Here is a 26668-nt window from a genome sequence, read left to right on the forward strand (position 1 = left end):
ATCCGGCTTAACTAATGGTCATGTATGATGGTACAACACATTTGCATACATTGTGCAAACATTTCTTTTTACTCAGTTGTACTTCTGCTGTTCAGTCGCACTCAGTGTGTGTATTTTTTTTCCCCAGTTGTCTAATCGACAAAAAACGTGTTTCTCTGTTTTCTCTGCCCTCCACACTGCACCACACTTTTCTTCTTTCCTCCAAACGTCTTTGGATGCATCAAAAATTCATGCAAGTGAAAATCGAAAAATACTGTATAAGCAAATGGAAATGTGTAGGTCACAAAGACCAATCGAGAAAATGTCTTGCCTCAGTGGGGAATTTCAAACTGTAAATGAACCCATTTTGTGGAGTCGAGGCAGGAAGGTTTAAGGAATTAGAAAATGTTGAGAACACAAAGGTTTGCTAAGTCTAAATGAGAGATGAATGCAAGTTTTGTGTAAGTGATGTTATCCTCAGGCCGTTTAAGACGGAGGTGGCTTTTTGAGTAGTCGGTGAAAAGGGCAGAACAAACATGACCAATGAGGTACAAGAAACAGTAAGAGAATTGACTAAATAAATAAAATAAAATCAGTGAAGGGAAAAATTGAAAGTGGATCTTTTTTTTCTACATCCATCCTGGGTTTTGTGCTCCAAGCTGACTGTAACATGTTTTGAAAACAATTTTGAATTCTGGTCTTGATAGGCGTCATAATAATGCAGTGTGTCCGGAAAATGACATGGGATAGTCAGCTCTGGACCGCTTGTATTATAATGATCCAATTTATCTGTTGTGTGCCAGTTAATGTTGATTTGCGGTTAGATTTCTCAAACCTTTAGCGTCGTGCCTATGTGGATGAACAGCGTGTACAAATCATGTTATGAAGGACATATACACGCTCCTTTATCTCATTCTTGGACTTCTTGGATCAAGGTGGAAAATTGTGTTTGTTTATATCCTCATTTTTCACATAATCCCCTCATGTGTATTTGAATCTCACAAACAGATAAGACTGCCTTGATTGTTTGACAGCTGTCAACAATTACAGACAGTTACACAATTAGAAGCGGAAAATATATATTTCCACTTTTACTTTTAAAGCATTTTAAAACAACCATTGTTGCAAACAAAGTGCTGTACAAGAAGTAAAAAATCATTAGTACACTAATAGACAGTGAAAACAAATAAAAAAACAGACATCATAAGACACTTAAGCAATGCCCATTCTCATGCAAGTCAAAAGTCATAGAATAAAAAATGTGTTTTAAGATGCTGCAACATTTTAGACCAACTTGAGCCACTTGTTAGAAGCCTGGCTGACTCCAAAATGAAGTGCATCCAGCCGGATTACTGTTGTTACAGCCATGGATTACTGTTGTTGAGAAAAGAGAGGCGTCACCTCAGCTAGCTACTACAGCTGTCAAACGATACATTTTTTTTAATCAGATTAATAAAATTTTAGAAATTTGATTAATCATGATTAATCGCTTACTTAAAAAGGCTTTCTATCAAAAAATGTTGCCTGCCAAATTTATAGAGCAAATTTGTGTTATTTTTTTCAATTTTAATGCGTAGAGGACGTCTTCAAAACTTTGTATTGACTGCACATGCTTATCCTCTTCATCTAATCAGTTAATTTCTTATATACTTTAAAATGAAGAGAAAAAAATATCTCAATAGTTTCTGAATGTCATACGCAAACATTAATCAAAGGCTTTACTTTAATGTATGTAGTTATATTTATTGCTCAAACAAAACCTGTGCTACCTTCAACGTAACCATCCACTGTCAGCTAAATGATCATTTGCGGCCAAAATTAATAGCGTTAATACATGATTAATGAGATATTTTTTGGTGATTAATTTATTAGTTAACGAGCTACCGAAAATGAAAATTAGCTAGATTTAACAGCAGCAACAATTTGCCAGTCCCATTTAAAACCACTGTCCAGTTTAAGACCCAAGTTTGAGATGTTGACTTTAAATAAGTTGCCAATAGGCCGAGACCAAGCATCATAACTTCTATTTTCATCTAATTGAAATTCATGGAATTCTGTGGCATGCAGGCCTTGATTTCCTCCAGATAGGACATAAGTGGTTTAATGAGAAAATTCATTTTTTGCTCAGCGGGACATAGATCTGACTGTCGTCCCCATAGTAGAGGAAGGAAATACTATGTTTTCTTAAGATGGAACCTAGGGGTTGCAAATACAGTAAAAACATCAGGAGCCCCAAAATAGAATTCTGTGGAACACCACTGAGACTCAGAGCAACCAAGGCTAATACAAAAAGTCCTGCCTGCCAAATCAAAGCGATCTAAATCCCTCTAGAGTGCTACCATTAATGCTAATGATGTTAGTCAGTTTGAATAAATTAATAATCTGAACCAAGAAGTGCCTTAACATCAACGTGGAACAGCACTGACCCAGGCAAACTGTATGGCCGGCCACGCCGTGGCTCTCAGTTGAAGCGTACAGTGTGAATTAGTTTGACATTTAAATGGAGAGCATTATATTACAGTATGAGGTGGTGTAACACTACCTTGTATGAAGCACTTTAAAATTCACGCAGCACTTTTGCACAAATCACTTAAGAGAATGCAAATTTGCATAAGAAAGAGTCATTGCATATAGTTGTTAAATACGTATTTAACTGGTTGCCCATAGGTCTGGTCGTGAAGGCATCCGGGGAGGGCGCCAGCCTGTAGAATAGATGTGATTGAACAATGTGCAATATTTTCTGTCTTTTGGGTGTTGTGTGCGTGCGGTGAATAATGTGCATGTGGTGTGTATTTTACTCACATGCTCTTCTTGTGTCCAGGGTGGTGTCGGGTCAAAAGAGTCTTGAATCGATCAGACACTGCTAAAAGGGTGTGGGCTGGACCAAGTGGAGGAGTGTGTAGGGGGTGGTCACATGGTTTTACTAAAGTTTAGTCTTTAGTTTATTGTCTAGAAGGGTTAAGTTGGGGAAATATTTGTTAGTTTATTAGTATTTCTTTAGTTTTGAGTTATAGTTTTGCATTGAAAGATTGTAAGTTATGTTAACGAGTTAACGATAGTTAACACCTGTGGAGTTTGTTGGTTTGATCCAATTGTCTTGTCCCTATTTAAGGCGCCTGTTGCATCATTAGTTGGTTTTCCATCCAATCTTTTTTTTTTTTTCAAGAAATACAAAAATAAAACTGAATAAAAATGCTAGAAATTAAAAAAAATTGCAAACAAGTTTTTACGCTTAGAGGGGGTAGATCTTGAAGCGTATCGAAAAAGGGAAAATTTGAATTTTGGCTCTGGAAACAGGTTTTGCGAGTAACCGCTGGCAAGTCGCACGTTTTGACCGGATATTACATCACACGTATGTTTGGGGAACGATGAAACAGAAGTCACAGTCGCTTCCTGGTCTTCTTCTTCTTTTAAATTACTGGTAGATCCCATCTCTATGGTGTATATCTCCACCTACAGCGGCGGAATGCCCTCTCAATATTTGCAAAAGAAGAACAGATGGAAACGGTCATAAGTTGCATTTTGCTGTTTTGCACATTTTCAGTAAATTTGCTTAACAAATTTGAAACAATTGGATGGAGCCATGCTCCTGTTCGAATCCGCCAACGCACTTTTTTGCACAATGCACTTTTTTGCACAATGCTTTTTTTGTATCATTGAAGAATAAAAAAAAAAAAGAAGTGCCAGCTGAAGCCAACTGCCTCTGTTTGTTTGTATTCACTATCCACCGCTCCTGCCTGTCTTGATCACAGGTGGATTTAAAAACAACACTTCTAATCATAAATTGCATGCCCAGCACTAGAGTGAAAGGCGGGGTACACCCCATACTGACAGTCAATTACAGGCAATTGTGAATCTGACATTCAATGTAACCTACAATAAAGTATGCACAACCATAGTGGGCCCTTGTCACTAGTGAACCTTTCAATATTTAGTATTGTCATAATAATTTCCTAACAGTGTCATATGCAGTATATAAACTTGAGATTTTCTTTAGAAAAGGAAAAGAGATAAAGGAAACAGGTCAGGGAACAGCTGAGCCTTGCACTAATTTCTGCTATAAGCTTAAAAGAAAAAAATAGGTGGAAAATTTCAAGTCATCCGTATTTCTATTCCCTATCCGAATCTGCAGCAATATTTTTATATTTTTTTCTCTTTGTCTCATGCCTGACCTCGTCCATAAAATTATGTTTGTTAATTATTTTTTTTATTTACCACACAAACAGACCAGGCAGTTGCACACCTATAATGAAAAGATGATCTGTCAATAAAATTACAAATCTCTCAGAGCAATATTTATGTGTATTCTGCAAATATGTACTACCACAGTGGAGTACAACTAACACTGTACACTAGAGATTGATGTTTTGACTTCACCTTCATACATTCCAAAACTACGTCTTCAGTGTTTGAAAGAACATATTTGTAGTGTGAAGGTATGTCATGAAGGCCAAGCAACGATTGCCACTCAAAGATGATTTTGCCTCCCACTTCTCTGAAAAGTAGTAGTTATAAAAGTGAAATACTTTTTTTTTCTCTTTGTGCGGTCTGCTGTGATAACGCACAAACATGACACTTGTGTTGATTTTACAATTGTGTTGTAGTTCAGCTAAGGTCAGCACGATGGTACTGTACTTTGCTTGCCTCGGTGCAAAATGATGCCCCCATCAGACTGGTATGCTTTTCGATACAATTGTTATGGATAATACTGCTACTGAGCAGGACTTTTGCTAGACTGAGATTGTAAAATTATGCATGATGATAATCATGATTATTATTATTAGTATGCATTATGGCAGTGCTAAACTGGAGGGCATGCCACTGTGATAAATGATGTGATAAGGAGAAGAAATGAGCAGAAGTATTTTGGTATCCTGCAGGGCAGTAATATAAGGTTCCCATGGTCCGCCTTTTTTTCCCTCACTCACAAGCTTTGAATTCCTTGACTTGCAAAATAAATGACATGAATGAGAGTCTCTCCGGGCTTGGAAGCAGGAGGCAAATCTGCTATTTGATGCTCAGCAGCAGGACGTGAAGCTCCCCTGGATGGCATGAGGCCCAAAACCATATGAAGTGAGCACCAAAGATCTGCCGGCTGGCACAGTCCACGTCTCCCCCTTGAGCTCCTGCAGACATTTTTTTAAATCATCCTGAAAATTGGAAAGTACTTGGGAGTCAGAAGTAGTCTTTCAGCTATTGATAAATTGGTGAAACATCTCCCACAGCTCTTTTATTCCATCTGCTACTGCATTTGCTTTTGGGTTTTAGATGATTTATGTTTCACCGCTGCCAGACTGGGATGAAGTAAACAAATTTGAGAGTGTTATCTATGTTTCATTAATCCATAATACCACATAGGAAAGACAGTTTTGTGGTTTATTTTCTGTGATGAAACTATTATTTTTGTTCACCTGTCTTTGTTGGCTTCTAGGTCTCGATAGATCCATATGTAAGATCGGGAGCAGTTTTACTTTTACTATCTGGGAAAAAAAAGCTCTGACCCAACCACTGCTGCTCTACTTACTAAATTTAGCAATAATCTACCCCACCCCGCCCTTCCAAGTTGCACCAGGGCTCACGCCTATTCCATCATCCAAAGAGTGGTTGCATGTATTGATGTTCCCAGTCACCCCTCTGTGCCTACCAGGGTGCATATCCGGATCATGCCACTCTCAGGCCCATAATAACGAAGCATTAATCACATTCTGTCGCTGCAGTAACAGCGACTTGCAGCCTCTTTTCTGCTGTATTTTTAATTTGACAATAAATCAAGGTGTGCTTTTGACGAATGACTGTAATTACAAGAAAGGCCATTACTTTGTATGTGTATGCAAGTGTGTATGATTTGTGAGTGTGCAGGTGTTTCTACGTAAAATAAGTTAGCAACTACGAACTACGGTTTGCACAAATTTTTTTCAATAATTATTTATAGTATTTGAAAGAAAAATAATGACTCTCATGAAACTCCTGTCTGCTTAACAAAAGCCTCATTAAAATACATGTGTCAAAGCAACAAAAAGGAAAATAGCAATTCATCCACCTTTAAAAAATCAGGTCGACCATAGGATTGCTTTTTCTTTCAGATAATTACACGTTAAATAAGATATGGATTAAATAATTATTATAATGTTACTCAATGTATGTAATGTAAAAAATACAGTTTCAGTTAGTTTTCGTTTTTTTAAAAAATGTTTGCTTTTATTTTATTTGGTTAACAAAAATGTTTTTTGAATTTAGTTTTAGTTATTTCGTTAGTTAACTAAAATAACCTTGGTCCGTGCGTGAGATTGGGGTTTGCAAACTGCAAAGTGTGTTTGTACAAGTAAGAGGCAAGGCCGACTAGCCTTGCTGATGTATGTGACGTACATGAGCAATTGTAAACCGCCTTGCACCACAAATTGTGCCTCGGTGCATGATAATAATGATAATAATTTTGTCAATGAATTGATTTCTACAATGATTCTGTGGGACTGTCCCACACTGTTTTCATATTTATGAATGAAATACGGTGACATCCACCACACACATCCATGGAGTTCAGAATCTGTTGGCCAGTACCTAATTTAACTCTTTGACTGCCAGACGTTTTCAGAAACGGGATGTCGCCAGTGCCAGCCAATTTAAGCATTTTGACAGATCTTTCAAGGTCCACAGAAAATGTTGTGTTTGGACTATGGAAACACACATACTACCAAATGAAAGATTGAACTCTCATCTTTCATCAGAAAAAAAAGTTTGTTTCTACCTAATTCCGTTTTTCAGTTATCAACAATAGAAAATGGTTAGTTTCACCGAAATGCTCTGTTTTGAAACAAAAAACGGAGAAAACAAGCTTTTTGTGAAACAATGTTATTTCATGCACTCTAGTGAATTGTACACTTCTTTTTGTCCATGAATGATGCCACAAACACTTAAATAGTGCTTTACTTCTTACACCACCACCAACAATGAAAAAGTGTTTTTAGATTGCAAAATACGTTTATTTCCATTCAACAGTGTAACAATTTGACAAAACAATTTCGCAAACTATTTACAAATGTGTGCAACTGTGGTACTATTTACAATTATGTGGATGTCTCAAATACATTTTTTCTTTTTGTAACACTGCTCTGCGTGCAAGGAGAGGGAGCAGGATTTGCACAACAGAGTAGTTTCACTTCGATTTTCCGTTTCGCGTGCAGACGTTACACTTTCTTGACTGCCTTTTTTTCCGGGGAATAGCAAGTAGCAGACTGTACCCACTCCTCCGATGAATATGCATTGGACTCGGGGCACTCTTCGTCGTCCGATTGAACGTCCGCCTGAGCGTGCTCGGTTGTGCTCCGCGTTTTCCGGTGTTAGCATCGCTAGCCTGTGAAGCTTTATGACGTCGTCATAGCCGCCGCGTCAGGGCTTCCAACTTCGGCGTCAACCTCGGAGTCACCATCATCATCATCGATGATGATCATCGTCGTCATCAATGTGCTCTTTAGCGTTGGTCGATGCCTTTCGTCTTTGAAAAAAATTCCCAAGTGTGAGCTGCTTGCAACCGGTCGCCATTGTTCGCTTCTTCAGCCATCTAGCTCCGCCTCACGTCTTCTACTGCCGCGTCAATGCTTCCAACCTCGGAGTCATCATCATCATCATCGATGATGATCATCGTCGTCATCAATGTGCTCTTTAGCGTTGGTCGATGCCTTTCGTCTTTGGAAAAAATTCCCAAGCGTGAGCTGTTTGCAACCGGTCGCCATGTTCTCTTCCCTTCCCCAGCCATTGTCCCCTTTAGCTCCGCCTCAAGTCTACTACTGACGCCTACCCAATCTTGTCAAAAGAGAGTCATTGCTGCCATCTAGGGGCCAAAAATAGTCATTAGGCTAACTAGATCTGCTTGAAACTTTCACCACAGCTGGGCAAGGCTTTCCTCCACCCGTTTCCCCCCCCCAAAAAAAATAAAAAATTGGAGAACGTCTTTTAACGTCCTTGGCGGCCCTCCGTAGGTTTTTACTAAACGTCATTTAACGTTTTTGGCAGTCAAAGAGTTAAATACACCAAAACAAAGTTCCTGCACCACAAGTTTGACCTGGTTTGAGGTAGTTTCAAAACGAGTCTACTTTTTGGTCACCATATTGCTATATGCGCTGGGGGCGTGCAAGCAAGGTGCATCTCTATCTCAATTACCTGCCGCAGCACCAAAATAAAGACAGGCTCGTTTTTGCGGCGAGTGCATGGGCACCTATCTATGAAAATAGGACCCTAAATGTCCCCATTCACAATTGTTCTATGGTTGACAGGTGATCAGTCCAGGTTGTAGTCCACCTCACGGAGTATTTAAATTTATTTAGCAGGTCAGTTAACCCAATCATCTGTTTTTTACCACTTGTCATATATATATATATATATATATATATATATATATATATATATATATATATATATATATATTAAAGAGACAACTTTGTAGATAATCAAAAGCATATTATTTGTTAATTCATAGTTGCTGTGTTCATGTTGCGCATGATGTGACAATCCAATAGCTTGCCATTCTTTCAGCCCTCCTGCTGCTGTCCGACTGATCCATGAGCCTGCCAACAGGAGTGCAAAGCGCCCATCTGCAATCAGTGTACAATTGGCAGTGATTGCATGCTTGTTCTCTACGTGTCTGTCTTCTGTCTATTTCCTAAACATGTTAACATCCACTTCCTTTCGCTAATGATAGAACAACTTTGTGTACCCGTCATACTAAAGGAAAAAAACAAATTACATTTCTGATGCAAATCGCAGAACATCCAGCAACTCCAACAAGCAGCACTCCTGGAATAAATTCTACATGTTTAATTCAACACAATCTGTTCACTTAGAGGCCATTCATCAATTAGTAACAAGGAAGCTTTAATTGTGGCTTTAAAAAGAAGCACATTTTGGAAAGCAGAAATGAACTGTCAAGATGAATACTGCATTATTTCTTTTTACCACAAATTAGCAGATCTTGATTTTAAGTCAGATTAGTTTGAATTTGATGGCACCCCCATGGATCAGCCAACACAGAACATTTTTTAAAATGGCTTCATTTGTAATTATTCAGGACCATTCCTAAGTAAAATCACGTGTCATGTGGTGTGTAATTTGGTAATTAAATAAATCATTTGAAGTTCATTTTGAATTGCAAGAATTCCAACCAGGAGAACCTAACCAATGGACAGTTTGGAGTCTCCAATGAATCTAACATGTTTGGAAAGTGTGGTGTTGCCGAAATCATTGTAGAACACCCATGGAAGCATAGGGAGACCATGCAAACTCCACAGAAAGAAGTGCTAACTACACAAGCTACCACGCTGACCAAAGTTGAAAAATGATCTTTTAAAAGAACCATCCAAACTGTGATTATGGCATAGTTATTACAGTACAGTATTTGCTTCATAGGTCTATTCATTTCAATACATACACCCAAAAATGAATTCAATAAAACGTTTAATATTTTACAATAAATATATTTAGTCCTCAATAAGGTAAAACAATTACCATAGATTTATGTACTGTATAAGTAACTTGACATAAGACTTCATTACACCATCAATCGCAGTTGACTTGGTATATACGTAGTGTGAATCAATATAACACAATTTTGATTGAAGATTTAATGCCCAATTGGATAAATTCAGGCTTGGGCGGGTTACTTTAAAATGTATTGTGATACAGTTACTAGTTACCTATTTAAAAATGGTAGTTAGTAATGTAATTTAAGTACCATAATATTAAAGTATTGCAACTTGAATACTTTTAATTACTTTTGGATCACTCCAATACCAAATGTTGTAATATTATTATTTAAATCAATGCGGCTGGTCTTTTCTGTCTTATGGATGTTTAATATGTATAACTATGGAATGCGGCAAGAAGCCTGAACACCAACAATGTAAATCCAAAGCACAAGAAGTGGCATACTAACCACTTGCACCATGCTGCAGAGATGGACGGATGGATGGGTGGATGTACTGAAATACATCAAAAACAATTGTTTAGTTGCATAAGGGAAGTTGCGTTTGAAATGTTAACAAACAAAAACAAAACAAAACATTTGTATTTTTGTCTCTTATTTACTGGCCAACAAAAACCTTACTTGGGGCAACCAAGTACTTTGAGCTATACTGTAACCAATTATCCAATTAACTCTGGGAAAGCTTGTTTGGCCAACAACTTTGAGAGCGTTCAAGAATTTGACTCTGCCATCCCTCTCCACAAATTGAAAATGCAATCCTGCCAAGTAAATGTACCTGTAATCTGATTATGTTCACCCCCCGTAACTAACGGAATACAGTTAGATTATTATTATACATGTATTCCGTTACTCCCCAAGCCTGGATATATTTATATAATGTGCAGCATTGCAGCTGCAAAAGATGGCTAACAAACATCCCACGGGATTGTCTTTTATTATCATCTACACGCACCTCATTATTTTGTAGCCCACTCCCCATTTCTTGTCTGTCGCAGTTCCATGCGGCATGAAAAGTATTATTTTGATCATCAGCACAAGTTGTTCTTTCCTGCCAAGACATAAGCAAGCTTTTAGTGGGGTATTTTTTTTAATGCCTGTTCCTCCTGACACCACAAACATCCAGCAAGTTGCAGATTGTTGTTGATAATGGTTCACTCGCTCCAAAATAGAACTGATGGGTGGTCTGGTTGACATTGCATTTGTATGCTCCATCCCTAATTTATAATTAGCTGTTAGTCTGTAAAATAAATTGCTTGAAAGGTGACAGACTTGACATGCTTTGCCTTCTTTCACTTGTAAATATATGCGGGTGTAAATTAAATTAAAGTTGGACAGAAGTGATTGATCACAAACACAGGGGCATCATCAGTATTATCTTGCCAAAAACAAAACAAAAACATTACAGGCCCTATTTTTTCTTCCTGGCGCAATTCTAACGCAAAGTACAGTGTAACTGTGTGCATGGGTGGAGTTTTCTTTTTTTCGACATTTGCGTAGATAGGCATAGCTTGAAAGGGGTTACAGGATGGAATATAGCTGAGACCCGGCTAACTCTAGTGGTCTCCCTCATTTGCAGTGAAATCAGGGCAGTTCGGAGCGAACGGTGGGCTTGACATCGCGGAAGCAAATGCACCGCACCCGCATTGAGCATTTACTTACACAGACAAACTTCAAGATCCCCACCCTTTGCATGATGTAGTCGACCACGATCACTGTTTCCTTAAAAATGTTTGTGTGGCGCCATCTTCAGGTTAAATACTCGGATAACACAATTTGGCTCAGGGACTAGATTTGCTGTGTCCCAACCTGAAGTTGTGGGTTTGTTCCCTTGAGTGACTTTACGCAAGGGAACAAAAGACAAAAACAATAAAAACATAAATAAATAAAAACCTAGTACAATTTTGTCAAAATCTCTCCTTGCAAAACTTACTAAGAATTTCTGAGTGAAAAATCTTTAATAGTTTTTTCATGGGATAGGCAAATTCTCTCAAATACACAAAAAATTATTTGCGTAAAATTTACTCTGAATGTTCTACTCTCTTCTAAGTGTAAATTTTACTCTGTTTAGAGTAGGACCAAATATACTTTTTTTTAGAGTGCAATGTACTCTACAAAATGTACTGTGCATAGTATAGAAATTATTTAAATCGTAGTTTTCCATGCTTGGTATCAGTCACAGCCTGATCACTCCCCACTCCAAGCCCAAAGATCCTCCAGGCAATACCTCCTATGAGCGCCGTTTCAAATATTTGTGGGGGTGAAGCAAGAGTCTGGTTAGTGGGTGAGTTGCACTTTAAATGTGGCACAGATTTCACAACTTCAGATTTACATACCATCGCTAGTAACAATAGGCGGGATTTATTCCTATGGGATGATAACTCCGGCCCTGACATCTCCCCTGGGTCTCGCAAAAATGGTCGTGCAAACTGAGCATAACGAATACGCCATATTGGAAAATACTAACATACAGTATGATCAAAAATTTGGACATTGTAAAATTTTTGTCGGCATCGTACACATTGGATGAAACTTTGTCAGCATGTCCTCAAATACAGACGCTCCCCACCTTACGAACGAGTTACGTTCCGGACGATCGTTCGTAAGGTGAATTTGTTCCTAAGTTGCTTCAGTGCTATATTTTGTATTATAATTTATGTTTAAAGCCTATATAAGTATATTGAAGGTTTATATAAGTATGTTTAAGGCTTGTACAAGTAACCTGCATTGGTTTGTACTGAAAAAAACTTTTAATAAAATGGAGACAATACGTACAGTACTATACTGTACTACGTATGTTAGAGAGAGCGAGAGACACACACAGTATGTACATGTACGTAATAAGATAAATAAAATGAAGTTTAACTTACTTTTGGAAGATATACTCGATGCTTAAGGAGATGATGGAGGAGGAAGAGGAGGATTTTATATCATGAGAGATTGTGCGTCGTCGCTGGAATCGGCTTCAAAAGTTATTTCCTGCTTCATGGGGACCGGCGTTTCTTCCTCCTCCTCCTCGACACGTTGCTCAGCCTCCAATGAGCTCTCACAGCGCCAATTGTCGGTATTAGCGGCGGAAAGAAGCACTACGCGCAATACAAAATCTAACTTACAGCATCTCTTTCCGAACATTTTTCGACACACTGTACGCGCAGACATGTTCGTATGTACCGTTGTTCGTAACTCGAATGTTCGTAAGTAGGGGAGCGTCTATACTTCAAAATTAGTTGAGTTATGTTTATATAGAAAACACATGCTCACAGTTTCAAAAAAAATTGGGGGTGTTAAAATGACTTAATAAGCCGTGCCTATGATAGACATCAAAGTACTGCTTGCAACTCAGAAAATGGAAAAGGAGACAATATACGAGATTCTCCTGTGCATCATTCCTAATAATTGATGCGGAAACCCCATTTTTAACCAGCCGCAGCACATTTTTCTGAGAGGAGCTCAAACTGACTTGGTGACATGATCACACACAATTATCATCCCGAATATAGGCAGAGCCGGCTCCATCGTCACTTACCTACATAGTGTGTCTATATTCACAAAGACACTAGACTTGCAATTTTTGGGATGTGACAGTTTTTACGCCGAGCGCATTTGCACCATTCTAGGAAAATAGAGCCCTACAAGTGTATTTAGAACAAAAATACTAACCATCAAGGCAAAAATAACATTATACTGTATTGATGACACTATTACAAAAAGTTATTTAAATATAATGAAATTAATCCGTAATCAAAATTCCCCCCGAAAATCTGCCTGTTTTGCTTTCTTAATTTCTTCCTTCTTCTTTCAGTTTCAGTAACTACTGTTCTAAAATACAAAACATTTAATTTGGACAACAGTGAAAAAAACACAAAACATAAACAACAGATCAGTAAGGCAAGTTGTACTGTAGCTGGGGAGACTAGAAGTATTTGAAATAAGACATTGGCAATTTGTTTGAAAAGCTTTGTCACACACTGTGTTTGTTTTTCACAATATAGGCGAAAAAGTGCTTCAACCTGAAGGACATTTCTTCCTCAGAGCTTATCGATCTGCTCACCTCCAAATGCATTGCTTGGTTCCTGATATCAATTTGTTTGTTAAATTGCAGTATGTTTGCTATGTATGAGCAATGGTGTGTGTGTGTGTGTGTGTGTGTGTGTGTGTGTGTGTGTGTGCGTGCGTGCGTGCGTGCGTGCGTGCGTGCGTGCGTGTGTGTGTGTGTGTGTGTGTGTGTGCGTGTGTGTGTGTGCGTTTGTTAATGTGGTTTAGACCGACAAATGATCTGACATTTGACCTGGGAAAAGTTGACACTTGTGTTTAGAGCGACACAGGCAGTGTCGGCCTAATTCAAGACTTGTTTTTTAATTTTTTAGGGTCTATAAAAACGTTTTTTTCTGTAAAAAGAGAAAAATATGGGCCTACTACTCAGCTAGGACAATAATTATGCATGAATTAATTTCTAAATATCTTATAAATATGATTTTTTGATCTGTCAGTGTAATCCCCTCGTCTGAGATTTTGTGTGTGTGTGTGACATCCTACTGGCCGTTTTTTGTTATTGCACTTTCACACACACACACAAAAGTACACACAAAGGGGGCGGTGGCATGACGTGTAATGTGGGCGTGAGGTACACTGGATCTCCCGCGAAAGCGTCATGCGTCAACGTGGGATGCAGACAAACACAACGCAGAACTGCACAGTAAGTAACAAGCATATATTCATTGTAAATAAACCCAATTTAATGAGAACACGGTTATTTTTGTTGCGGTGAGGTAATTTCATCAAGGCAGTGCAACTTTTTACGCTGTTTTAGAAAGGTTTCATGATAGAAAATGAAAACTTTTTAATTTGTTTACGTAGATGCCTCGTTCGGTTGTTGCTGGTTATTCAGATATCTAATTTAAACACGTACGTGACGGTTGCTCCACCATAATAATTATCTCATATTAGGACAGGCGGTTGGGACTAAGGATGGATGGATTCATTTTGTCTACGAATAGGATATTTTGCCGTGTTTTAAAAGTTCACGTAGCGTTAGTTTGCCGTGAACCGCGCGAGAACTATACAAGTTTGAATTCTGTGTCGGCAAAATAGCGCTAGCAGGAGAGTTGCCGGTCGCCTCTCAGTACTATATTTTGCTGTGAAACGCGAGAGAACTACAAGTACTAATTCTGCGCCGGCAAAATAGCGCCAGCAGAAGAGTTGCCGGTCTCGCCTTTAACAGCTATCTTGCCGTGAGTCGCGCAAGAACTACAAGTAGGCCTACGAATTCTGCGCCGGCAAAAAACCGCTAGCAGGAAAATGTCCACTGCCTTTTCTCTAACGTTTGTATTTATCTTTAGCCATCTGTTACTTAATTAATGAGCGAGCTTGAGCATTTTCACGTATTGACAATTCCGAGGTGACGTCATCTCTCATTGAAAAGCATTAGACTTTGGATCGTTGTAGTTTGATTTGTGAGGATTATTTTGATTTTAAAATATGAGATGTTTATATTATTGTTTATAACAATCATTTAATTTTTTGAATATTTACTTTTTCTTTGGGTACAGAGGCTCTTGATTTAAAAAAGAAAAACATGCCAAGGCAAAGGTGTTTGAATCCAAAAAAAGAAGCAATGCTTTATATCGATACCGGAAGAGACAAACATGGACTTGATGTGAAATACATCAGTGAATTCAAAGGTAAGATACATCTAACAATAACAGTTAACTAAAAAGTGAATCTTCCACCTGACTTCATTATTATTTTTGTCATTACTAGGGAGAGGGGTCTTTGCTTGTGCTTCTTTTGAAAAAGGAAACTTCCTGCTAGAATATCATGGTGCACTTCTAAGCAAACAAGAATGTGAGAGGAGACAGAGATTGTACCATGACAAAATGAAAGCATTCATGTTTGAGTTTCACTTTGACGGAAGAACTTGCTGGTGCGTATTAAGTCCATGCTCCATTTAATTAGTCCATATTAAAAGTCCATAATTTGTTTAGACTCATTAGCTTTGAGTCAAAACCCGAATGGGATCTTAAATCAAGAAAATCAACACTACCGAGTTCTAACTATATAATATTAATAATTGGTTTTCTATTTGAAGTGTTGATGCAGCAACAGAGGATGGGTCACTAGGAAGACTGGTCAATGATGACCACATCAACCCAAATGCCACAATGAAGTATTTAAATGTGCAAGGAAAGCCCCATCTGTGTTTATTTGCGACACGGGACATTGACCCAGGAGAGGAGATTACATATAATTATGGTGACTCTGACTGGCCATGGAGAAGCAAGGTAATCATATCAGAATGTGATGAGTGGTTAGTGATCTGAAAATCTGTATTGACTGAATTAAACTCATGATGTTTGTCAATTTAAACCTCAGGAATCTGGCCAACAAAACACATCCACATCCAAGCTCACCGTGGAGGAAACTACATCTACAGCGCCCACAGATGCTCTGAAATCTTTTCAAGAGGTAAATCATGTACACTATTTTAGTGCTCTTTTACAGTCCATACGCTATGTACAGGTTAGGGTTGTCACAATACTAAAATTTCAAACTCAATATCGATACCCAGGAAAATACTTGATGCTTAATACCTTTCAATACCATACCAAAAGATATACTAATCCTAAAATAACAAAAATAATTAAGACAATCATTTTTTCACATGCAAATAAATAATTTAAACAAATGAAAGAATACGCCATATTAAAAAATGCCACTTTATTCTACGAATGACTGTCTGAGCCTGTCGTATCACTGGTCTTAATTTTCTTTGCGGTTGGAAGTTTTTTTTTGTTTTGTTTTTTAAAGACAAGCATGTCAATGTGCTCCTGTGCCCTTCTTGGCTTGCAAATGAGCCCTGAATTTACTAAAAATGAGGCACAACTTGAAGCAGCAATGCACGAGCACACTAAGCTAACCATGAGGCCGCGGCTAATGGCTAATAATAAAACAACAGTCACTTACTGAGCATAAGTCTAACCGCGGTAGCCAGCTAACGGCTAATAACAAAACAACAAGGCATCTGGCTTTTTCTTGTCCACCAAAACTGGCACGTTTAGCCCTCCTGCCACCACACTGGCCATACTAAGCAGCTGTAAAACATAGCTGAACAAGCAAGGTTGCAGTGTGGGCTCTCCTGGGTGCGGGAGCCTGTCTTCCGAGGCAGCGATGCTAGTGGAGTGTGCACGGCTGACGCTGCAGGAACGCTACCATGTATCGATAGTATTGATACCATTACAAAGAGATATTGTATCCGGATACGACGTGTTTGAAAAGTATTGATACTTTTGACAACCCTATTAAAAGTACACAACGTGAATGGATTTTAACGCCATCTTTAACTCTTAAAAAACAGACAAAGTTTACCACTCATACATGTCTGTGTTAAATGTTTCCTTCCTGTCTCTTTTGCAGCATTCTGACGCAGAGAAGTCTGCCCAAACCTCCAGAGTTGAACACATTGAACAGGTACATGTAGTTGTTCAATAGATTTCAACGCCATCTGGCAGTTAAAAACTGTATGCATATTTCTGCACTTTCAGTGAATTTGTAATCAAACATCATTTCTGTGTGTATTGTCTCTGTATTTTTCTCTTTCAGTGCATGATGGAGACAAGGCACTCCTCAATGAGTTTGAGCCAGAATGACCTGAGTCCACCGCACAATAGTTCTCAAAAGGTAAATTACTTTATCACTAATGAGTGTCATTTAGCATCCAACTACAGTAATTGTTTGCAGTGCTCTATCAAGTTACCAGTAATATTTTGGTGTACAGAGAAACTTATTGAAGGCTTGATAATATTTTGAATGGACCGAGTGTATGTGTGCGTGTGTTATCACCCAGATTTATTGTGTATTGGACTGACACATTTCGTGATAGTATTTTCAAGTTTTAAGTCACAACCTCATCCATAGGTTTGAATGTGTGTGTGTGTGTGTGTTGTGTCCAAGTATGGCATAGACTGACACTGGTATACACTGACTTTCGCCGAGAAAGCATTTCCTGTAGAAGTTGTCGCACTCACCTACTTGTGTGTGTGTGTGTTCACATAATCTCATGGTTTAGAGGGACATTTAACCTCATTGTATCTTTAAGTCTTACAGTCACCCAATATCACCTTTCTGTGGAGTTGAATCACTATACATACAGTATATAAATATACTTGGTAGGCTATTGTTTAAATGACCTAACATAAACTCTGTGTTTCTTGATCCTGCATCACTCTGAATCAGCAACGTAATGTAAAGCGTTGTCTCAATGAAGGTATGTCTATGTTTAATGTTTCCTTCCTGTCTCTTTTGCAGCATTCTGACGCAGAGAGGTCAGCCCAACCCTCAGAGGTTGAAGATATTGAACAGGTACATGTGGTTGTTAAATGGATATCAATGCCATCTGGCAATTAAAAACTGTCAAAGTTTACCGCTCATGCATATTTCTGGAACTTGAAACAAATTTGTAATCAAACAGTCTGATGGCACCTGTGTGTATTGTCTTTTTATTTTTCTCTTTCAGTGCATGATGGAGACAAGGCACTCCTCAATGAGTTTGAGCCAGAGTGACCTGAGTCCAGTACGTCGTGAGCCACTCAACAATTCTCAAAAGGTAAATTACTTTATCACTACTGAGTGTCATTTAGCATCCAACTACAGTAATTGTTTGCAGTGCTCTATCAAGTTACCAGTAATATTTTGGTGTACAGAGAAACTTATTGAAGGCTTGATAATATTCTGAATAGACCGAGTGTGTGTGTGTGTGTTATCACCTAGATTTATTGTGTATTGGACTGACACATTTCATGATAGTATTTTCAAGTTTTAAGTCACAACCTCATCCATAGGTTTGAATGTGTGTGTGTGTGTGTGTTGTGTCCAAGTATGGCATAGACTGACACTGGCATACACTGACTTTCGCCGAGAAAGCATTTGCTGTAGAAGTTGTCGCACTCACCTACTTGTGTGTGTGTGTGTGTTCACATAATCTCATGGTTTAGAGGGACATTTAACCTCATTGTATCTTTAAGTCTTATAGTCACCCAATGTCACCTTTCTGTGGAGTTGAATCACTATACCTGTACATACAGTATATAAATATACTTGGTAGGCTGTTGTTTAAATGACCTAACATAAACTCTGTGTTTCTTGATCCTGCATCACTCTGAATCAGCAACGTAATGTAAAGCGTTGTCTCAATGAAGGTATGTCTATGTTTAATGTTTCCTTCCTGTCTCTTTTGCAGCATTCTGATGCAGAGAGGTCAACCCAACCTTCAGAGGTTGAAGATATTGAACAGGTACATGTGGTTGTTAAATGGATATCAATGCCATCTGGCAATTAAAAACCGACAAAGTTTACCGCTCATGCATATTTCTGCAACTTGAAACAAATTTGTAATCAAACAGTCTGATGGCACCTGTGTGTATTGTCTTTTTATTTTTCTCTTTCAGTGCATGATGGAGACAAGGCACTCTTCAATGAGTTTGAGCCAGAGTGACCTGAGTCCAGTACGTCGTGAGCCACTCAACAATTCTCAAAAGGTAAATTACTTCATCATTAATGAGTGTCATTTAGCATCCAACTACAGTAATTGTTTGCAGTGCTCTATCAAGTTACCAGTAATATTTTGTTGTACAGAGAAACTTTTTGAAGGCTTGATAATATTTTGAATAGACCGAGTGTTTGTGTGTGTTATCACCTAGATTTATTGTGTATTGGACTGACACATTTCGTGATAGTATTTTCAAGTTTTAAGTCACAACCTCATCCATAGGTTTGAATGTGTGTGTGTGTGTGTGTGTGTTGTGACCAAGTATGGCATAGACTGACACTGGCATACACTGACTTTCGCCGAGAAAGCATTTGCTGTAGAAGTTGTCGCACTCACCTACTTGTGTGTGTGTGTGTATTCACATAATCTCATGGTTTAGAGGGACATTTAACCTCATTGTATCTTTAAGTCTTACAGTCACCCAATGTCACCTTTCTGTGGAGTTGAATCACTATACATACAGTATATCAATATAATTGGTAGGCTGTTGTTTTTGAAATTACCTAACATAAACTCAATGTTTCTTGATCCTGCATCACTCTGAATCAGCAATGTGATGTAAAGCGTTGTCTTTATGAAGGTATGTCTATGTTTAATGTTTCCTTCCTGTCTCTTTTGCAGCATACCGACACAGAGAGGTCCGCCCAACCATTAGAGGTTGAAGATATTGAACAGGTATATATGGTTGTTAAATAAATTTCAACGCCATCTGGCAATTAAAAACTGTCAAAGTCATGCATATTTCTGCAACTTCAGTGAATTTGTAGTAATTAAACAGTCTGATTACACCTGTGTGTATTTTCTCTGTATTTTTTTTTTCAGTGCATGATGGAGACAAGTGACTCCACATTGACCTTGTGCCAGGGTGACCTTAGTCCAGCACTTGAGCCTCAGACCAGTTCTCAAAAGGTAAATTACTTCTTCTTTAATGAGTGTAATTAAAAGTACAATTACAGTTAACGGTCAACAATTGTTTCCTGTGCATGTCAAGTCATCAGCAATATTTTTGTGCTCTGAGAAACTTCATTGGATGCTTGATAATTGAAGTCAGAGTTTGTACATATTTGTTCATCTAAGTTTTTTTTCTGCTAGCAATCCCATATGCTTATTAAATATTTTGCTATCACTTTTTAAATAAATACCCCCCCCAGGACTGTTGGAAACACCTTCTTGAGGTCTCAACACTGTCACCCTTTGACAAGTGTGTTCTATGCTTGGGACCTATATCTTCTTTTACATGGACTGGATACAGATGCAAAGGTAAACCATATATTGATAGCATTGCTTTGAGTCCAAATTTAGACGATACAGCCAGAAACCAAACAAATGATGCCATTGGCCACCGAACAGTTGTCTGCATTGTGGACATGATGTAACAATTTAATTACTGGCAACTCTTCTTACACAATATAAAATACAGCACTGATTGGTACAGAGAAGAAAATTGTTTAAAGAAGTTATGTTGAAACTGTAACTGGCACTGTTTGTTTGACCCAACATTTTCTAACTCTGTTCACAGCATGTTCAAGAGTCTGGCATCTGTCCTGCTACAGACGGAAGAAAGCAGAGGATGAAATATTAGACTCGGATGAGGAGCAGAACTCTGGAAGCAAATATGTCCCTGATTCAGATGAGGATTCAGATTCAAGCATGACTTTGGTGCCTCATCAGTCTAAAGTACGACAGAAGGAAGGAATACCAGCCTTACCCACTAACAACTCTAACAGTTTGGACACACATTTTCCAAATGACGCTGGCACATCAAAATGTTTACCCACAGATGTCATTGCTGGCGAAACGTCAGATTCAGAAATTTCTAGCAAAGACTCATCAAATAAGCATGTGAAGAACAAAGATAAAAAATCTCTAGAACATCTCAATTTGACCAATAGAAATTACTGTTTTGTTTGTGGTAAGCCACAAAGCAGACTGACTCGCCACCTGAAAGTACACATGTCTCACCCAGAAGTTTCATATGCATTTTACCTCCCTGGTCACTCTCAGGAGCGCAAGACTTTGTTTGAAAAAATGCGAAACAGAGGAAACTTTCATCATAACATTGCCATACTCCAAGGTGAAAATGGACAATTAAAAGTGAAAAGGGTGCTAAAATCTACTGCAGTGGCTGGAAACTTTGTGCATTGTATGCACTGCCAGGGCTTATACGCACGCAAAGAACTGTGGAGACATGTCCGAAGATGTTCGTTAAGGCCAGAAAATCGCAATCTGGATAAACAAGCTGGAAGAGCCAGAGTTCTGTGTTTTGCTACAGCCCAAGATACCGTATTCAGTCAACACTTCTTGAGTGGAATGTGGAAGCTTCTTAGCACAATGAAGACGGATGACATTGGCCTTGCTGTACGAAATGACCTATCTATTGTTCATTTGGCCCAGTCCCTGTACAATAAACATGGTCAAGATCCCACAAAGTACAAACATATTCGACAAAAGCTCCGAGAAGTGGGACGACTGCTGGTATGTCTGCGAGCAAACTACTCTGTACACAGCCTGGAGGAAGCCATAAAGCCCTCAAACTCTCAAACAGTTGTTCAAGCAGTGAAGCAAGTTGCTGGATTTCACGAAGAAAGCCTCTCCTACCATACACCAAGCCTGGCTTTGAAATTGGGGCACACACTAAACAAAATCTGCGACATCATTCATTGTCGTGCACTAATGGCAGAAGATGCAGCACTGGTGAAGGCAACTGAAACATTTAGGAAACTATATACCTCCAAGTGGTGTGAGTTGATTTCCAACAAAGCTCTGAGCACATTGAGCAGTGCCAAGTATAATAAGCCAACAACACTGCCCTTTACAGAGGATATCCAGGTACTTCACCAGTACCTTCAGAAGACTGCTGACAGTGCTGTTAGTAACTTGATGGAGGAAGCAACACCGAAAAACTATGCTGAAATTGAAATTGAAGGTGAGTGTTCAGAATGTCAGATGATCATGTTTAGTAGGGGTGGGAAAATATGGGTACCTCAAGATTTGATTCACTTCCGATGCATCATTAGTACATTTGTATTTTTAAAACAATTGCAGAACTCAAGGAAGAGCAAAGATTTATATTTCATACTGACTTTTATTAAAGTGGCAAGGCAACCTGGTTTACAATAGTGTGTCAACACACATTTCAAAAAGTGCCAATGGCAGCGTTTGCTGTAACAAATGTTTAACTTCTCCCAGTGCAATATGCAGAAGACAACAGTGGCTTTTTATTTTTATGTAAACTTTAAAAATCTATTTTTAGTATCGGTAACTCTGAATCGAAGCAGAATCTTTTTAATACGACGATTGATGCATGAAAAAAAAACAATTATCGTTCTCACCCCTACTACTAGATGTGGCATCCTTTCCATCTTGCATCTGTTACAGCTGTACTTCTGGCCAATTCTAAAACTTGATGCCTTGGGGTCTGATGCCTCACTGATCTTTTATTATGACTATCTTTTTCTAGGTAACTTATCATTCAGTGAGAATGAAAATAATGAAGGCAGTGACTCAGAGGGCAGCGGCACAGAGGTCGGAGGACCACTTTGTGAAGATGGCAAAGACCTGGATCCAGCCTCAGACTCTATGATCCTTGAGCAGGAACAGAACTCTGGTGGCCAAGGTAGGTTCTCTGTCTACTTTACAAATTTTCTCTCAGCAGACGGGGCAACAAAGGCCGCCCGGTATCAGTATTTGTTGATGAGACAATTTTCACACGTCGTTTTTGTTTTTACCAGATAAGCTGTCACATGTGACGTCTACAGTAGGAGACACAGTCCCTTCAACTGGCGGTAAGACAAGCTTTAGGATCTTTGGATTATGTTATGAAAATATGCAATGATGTAAGGCCTCCTGAGCAATGAAATGAGCTAAAAAAAACCATAAAATAAAGTCACGTAACTGCTTAAGACTAGATGCAGTCGGTAATGGTCTTTTCTTTTGCCATCCTGCAGCCACATAATAGCCTGCATTAGGCCATAAATAATGGCTGTGAAGAGTACTATCTACTTCCTGTTTTTGTGTTGCAGCCACTGTAATTGACAAATAATCTGTGACATTAGTTAGACTTACCTTCTGATTGTTCAAGTATCTGTAAATATATATACATATATATATGTATTTTTTGTTTTGTTTACTTACAGTCCTCTCAGGAAAAGACGATGCTGATCAAGAAAGTGAGGCAAGGAGACAGCCAAAGAAAATGTGGAGCAAAGCCGAGGTCGCTGCAGTGATGCGACATTTTGGAAGCCACATAAAAAAAGGAAAACTTGCCTCCAAAGTTGAATGCAGCCAGTGTAAGCGGGCAGAGGACCCTGTGCTGTCACAACGGACTGTACAGAATATTAGAGACTTTGTGAGAAACCGAATAACCACAGCCAAAAGGCAGGCCCAGAAGAGACGGTAAACCTATTTGCTGGTATCTCACTGAGCAACGAATGCTTGCGAACATAGAGAATTTGGAGTTTTTGTCGGGATTCATAAAAGGTTGCAGAAATGTTCAGTTTTCACTTGTCAGTTTTTCCTGTCGCAAAGTTTTTTTTTAACATGTTCAGACAGTTTTTCACTTTTTGCAAGCATCTTCTGAAACCTTTTATGAACCGTGACAAAAAAAAAACAAATTTGCTATTTACCCAAGCATTCATCACTCAGTGAGATACCAGCATGAGAGTTTCATTTAAAACTAAATTCAGGGAACTTTTTATTTATGTATTTAATTATATTTTCACTTAATGCTTCAGACACTAAGAACTCCCTGCACTTTTTCTCTTAGAAATTAAAACAAAAATCTTAAGGGAGATCTGAAGTATATGCCACAAAGGAGGTGGGACTTACGACTTCTGTAGGTCACACACACGCTGTTTCTGGTTACTGTTGCAACATAAGGGTGGAAGTGCGAGTATGGGGCACGGCCTATATGGCGCTACAATAACTGGTATCAGCGTAGGTGTGTGACTTACGGAAGTTGCAAGTCCCGCTTTCCCCGTGGCATATACCCCATTTACTTGCCTAATTTTCAATTGACCTTAACACAAGCTAATGACCCTGGCAGCACCCAGCACTTTTTGTTAGCAAATAGACCAATTTGTTTTAAAACTTAATGTTTAAAATTAAACTAAAAGCCTTTAACAAATTTGAAAGTTATAAACATGCTTAATAGCATTTCAACATTTAAAAAAATATTAATTTTGACCCCATTTTTTTCTTTTGCTACAAATGAATATCAGCTCCAAATGTGGTTATTGGCCTCTTTGACTACAAATAATCAGTATGGTGTCGGCACTGTCTATCACTACTACTATAAACTCTATATTGGAATATTAAACTACAAGGCTCTGAATTTTCAGTAGGATAAAAATGGCACACCAACACGTAGTGCGTAGTGGCTCGGAACACCTTGATTAGAAAGGACTTTGTAGAAAACAGTGTACAGTGTCTAGACCAGTCATACTTGTTAATAAAACATCTGTGTTTACTTTAATTTAGATTGCGTTTGTATGTTTTTACGTTTGTGATATTACAGCTTGGTAAGTGTGGGGTTGCTAATTTCTGAGGTTTAAAGGAGCCTGTGTCATTAAATAGACACTTTCCTACATTCTTTGTGCAGTTGCGTCTTAATTTGTGTGGCTGCAAATGTGAGGTAATTGTCTTTTTAAAGTCTCAATAATGTTGATGCTCATTACTGTCGTATTTTTTGTATTAGTCATGAAGAAACACTTACAGGGGTGAATTCATCATCCATCTATATCCAATTGCTCTCTTTTGGTTCTGTTCACCTAATGCATAGTGGTGTCAGGTGGTGTATTTATGTTAATTTTGGGTGGTGGGGGGCGTGACTACCTTGTCCCTTTAAAGTCACCTTAATCCTGTTTTGTCCTTGTAAACCACAATTCAAGTGTCGTCCCAAACCACCATTTTGTCAGGTCTGATATCTCAGGTTGTTAACCTCTTTTCTAAGCTCTGAAGGGTGCTAAATTATTCTCAATTTTTTTGAAGTGATTTAGCCTTACTCCCATCATTCTAAACCCTTTTAAAAGGTGTGTCAACTTAAATCACCACCGGGCCTGTTTCTGAAATTTGTCAGTCTATACCATATAAACAGGTATGTGTGTGTGTGTGTGTGTGTGTGTGTGCGTGCGTGCGTGTGTGTTTGTTGGCTATACACAGCAACATTGATTGACACGTTTTGGTGTCACTGCAGTTGGCAGCAATTTCAGCTATTTTCTGCTTGGCTGTTAAATGCAAAAGCAATTATATATTCCCTTCTCTGCTGTGGTCTGCATTAAAACTAAACTATAAGCTGTGTTTCACTGGTGGCACATTAAGTTTGAGGTTGAGGTGCACGAGCTTACCTTAGTTTTTATGGTCATGTCAAATCTTAATGGAGCATCTGTTGCCATATGTTGCACTCTCACAGGCTCCACACACAACATATGCTTAAGTTTGACATTCAAACATCTTATAGCTACTTTCAAGTATCAAGCCCAATTTCCAACAGTCCGTTGGGTTTGATTTACTTTAGAGGGTATATTTTGGCGTTTCCCTTGCAGCGGGTAAACATTTTGAATATCTAATACCCTTTTGATGGGGATCAAGTCAATAAAGACTGGAATCTAAAAAGCGACATTTCACGTTTAGTCAAAAATTTGATAGAAATAGCAATAGAAAGATACAAATAGTGATCGAAATACACTATACACAGTCAACTCTGGCCTCAAGCGTAACCGCAGCCTCTATGTGCCGCACAGTGCCACACATTTACAGAAATTAGCAACTGAAGGGCCAAAGCTTGTCTCATTTGCAGTCTTTTGCTACATCAGCTGAGTAGTTCATAAATACTATTCAAGCCATCAATCATCACACATTACCCTTTCTTGACAAGTCCAAAAAGGCACACCATTTTACAAAGTCCCATTATCTGGACAAAAGACAGTACTGACTGTATAATCGGTACATATCATTGCGCTTTGTGTGTCAGTTAATTAACGTATATTTTTTGTCACATAGGGGTTGGCGTGTCTTATTGATTGGTTTTGTTATTTTTGCAGCGATGTGTGTAATGCTGGAATACTCTCTATAGTGATAATTCTCTCAAGTGGGAGCAGCACTACAGAATTGGAAAGCATAATGAGAAATGCTTAAACGACGCTGAAGCTCCACACAGAAGCCTGCCAGCATTTCACAGCATGACAGAGCCCAGTCCTCGTGGACTTTTGGGCTTTCTGGAAGTGAGACTAGGTCAGAGGCATATTTTACGCTCTTGACATCAAATTCAGAGCTCAATGAGTGTACCAAAGGCGTATTGCATAAAAGCGCTAGCCAAGTGAGATTACATATTTCAGAAAGGAAGCCCTTCAGCATTCCCTATTTGTCGAGAAGGAGAAAAAAAATGCAAAACCTATGACACTAAATTAATAGAAATGAGGGACAGTGAAAAAAACAGATTAGAGCTTTCCTTGCGTTGCTCAAAAAACACGCTCCAACAATGAAACATACCAGTGGGGATTCTTCTCAGACTTCGAGGGATGCTCAGCTAGGGGAACCTAGATGCCCCTCCCCCTGAAAAAAAGAAAGTGGTGAAATATGCACTGCTGTGTGTACAATTCATTATTCTAGAATACCTTAATCTTTTGTACAGAATCAGCTACTTATCACAAATAACTGACACAACGTCCTTCTCA

The 26668-nt window shown here is 38.6% G+C and overlaps 2 protein-coding genes across 2 annotated transcripts in view; both read left to right on the forward strand.

Annotated features, from left to right (window-relative positions):
* Nucleotides 1-26668, forward strand: part of cdh13 (cadherin 13, H-cadherin (heart)) — a 436422-nt gene that overhangs the window by 128659 nt on the left and 281095 nt on the right. The gene's annotated exons all lie outside the window — the stretch shown is intronic.
* Nucleotides 13696-24582, forward strand: LOC144053974 (uncharacterized). Its single transcript, XM_077568950.1, has 18 exons — nt 13696-14147; nt 15001-15132; nt 15212-15374; nt 15540-15732; nt 15824-15916; nt 16865-16918; nt 17051-17128; nt 17756-17809; nt 17964-18053; nt 18687-18740; nt 18895-18984; nt 19617-19670; nt 19818-19904; nt 20147-20255; nt 20515-21921; nt 22456-22611; nt 22727-22780; nt 23132-24582. Exons 2-18 carry the CDS (start codon nt 15027-15029, stop codon nt 23392-23394), a joined length of 3105 nt encoding a protein of 1034 aa, XP_077425076.1. The 5' UTR covers nt 13696-14147; nt 15001-15026; the 3' UTR covers nt 23395-24582.

This window comes from Vanacampus margaritifer, chromosome 6 (assembly GCF_051991255.1).
Source record: "Vanacampus margaritifer isolate UIUO_Vmar chromosome 6, RoL_Vmar_1.0, whole genome shotgun sequence".
Taxonomy (NCBI): Eukaryota; Metazoa; Chordata; class Actinopteri; order Syngnathiformes; family Syngnathidae; genus Vanacampus; species Vanacampus margaritifer.

Bases quoted from the DNA above. Each gene is read 5' to 3' on its own strand.
- LOC144053974 (XM_077568950.1), top strand. From the start codon at position 15,027: ATGCCAAGGCAAAGGTGTTTGAATCCAAAAAAAGAAGCAATGCTTTAT. The intron at 21,922-22,455 runs GTGAGTGTTCAG...ATCTTTTTCTAG, and splicing joins TGCTGAAATTGAAATTGAAG to GTAACTTATCATTCAGTGAG. The intron at 22,612-22,726 runs GTAGGTTCTCTG...TGTTTTTACCAG, and splicing joins ACAGAACTCTGGTGGCCAAG to ATAAGCTGTCACATGTGACG.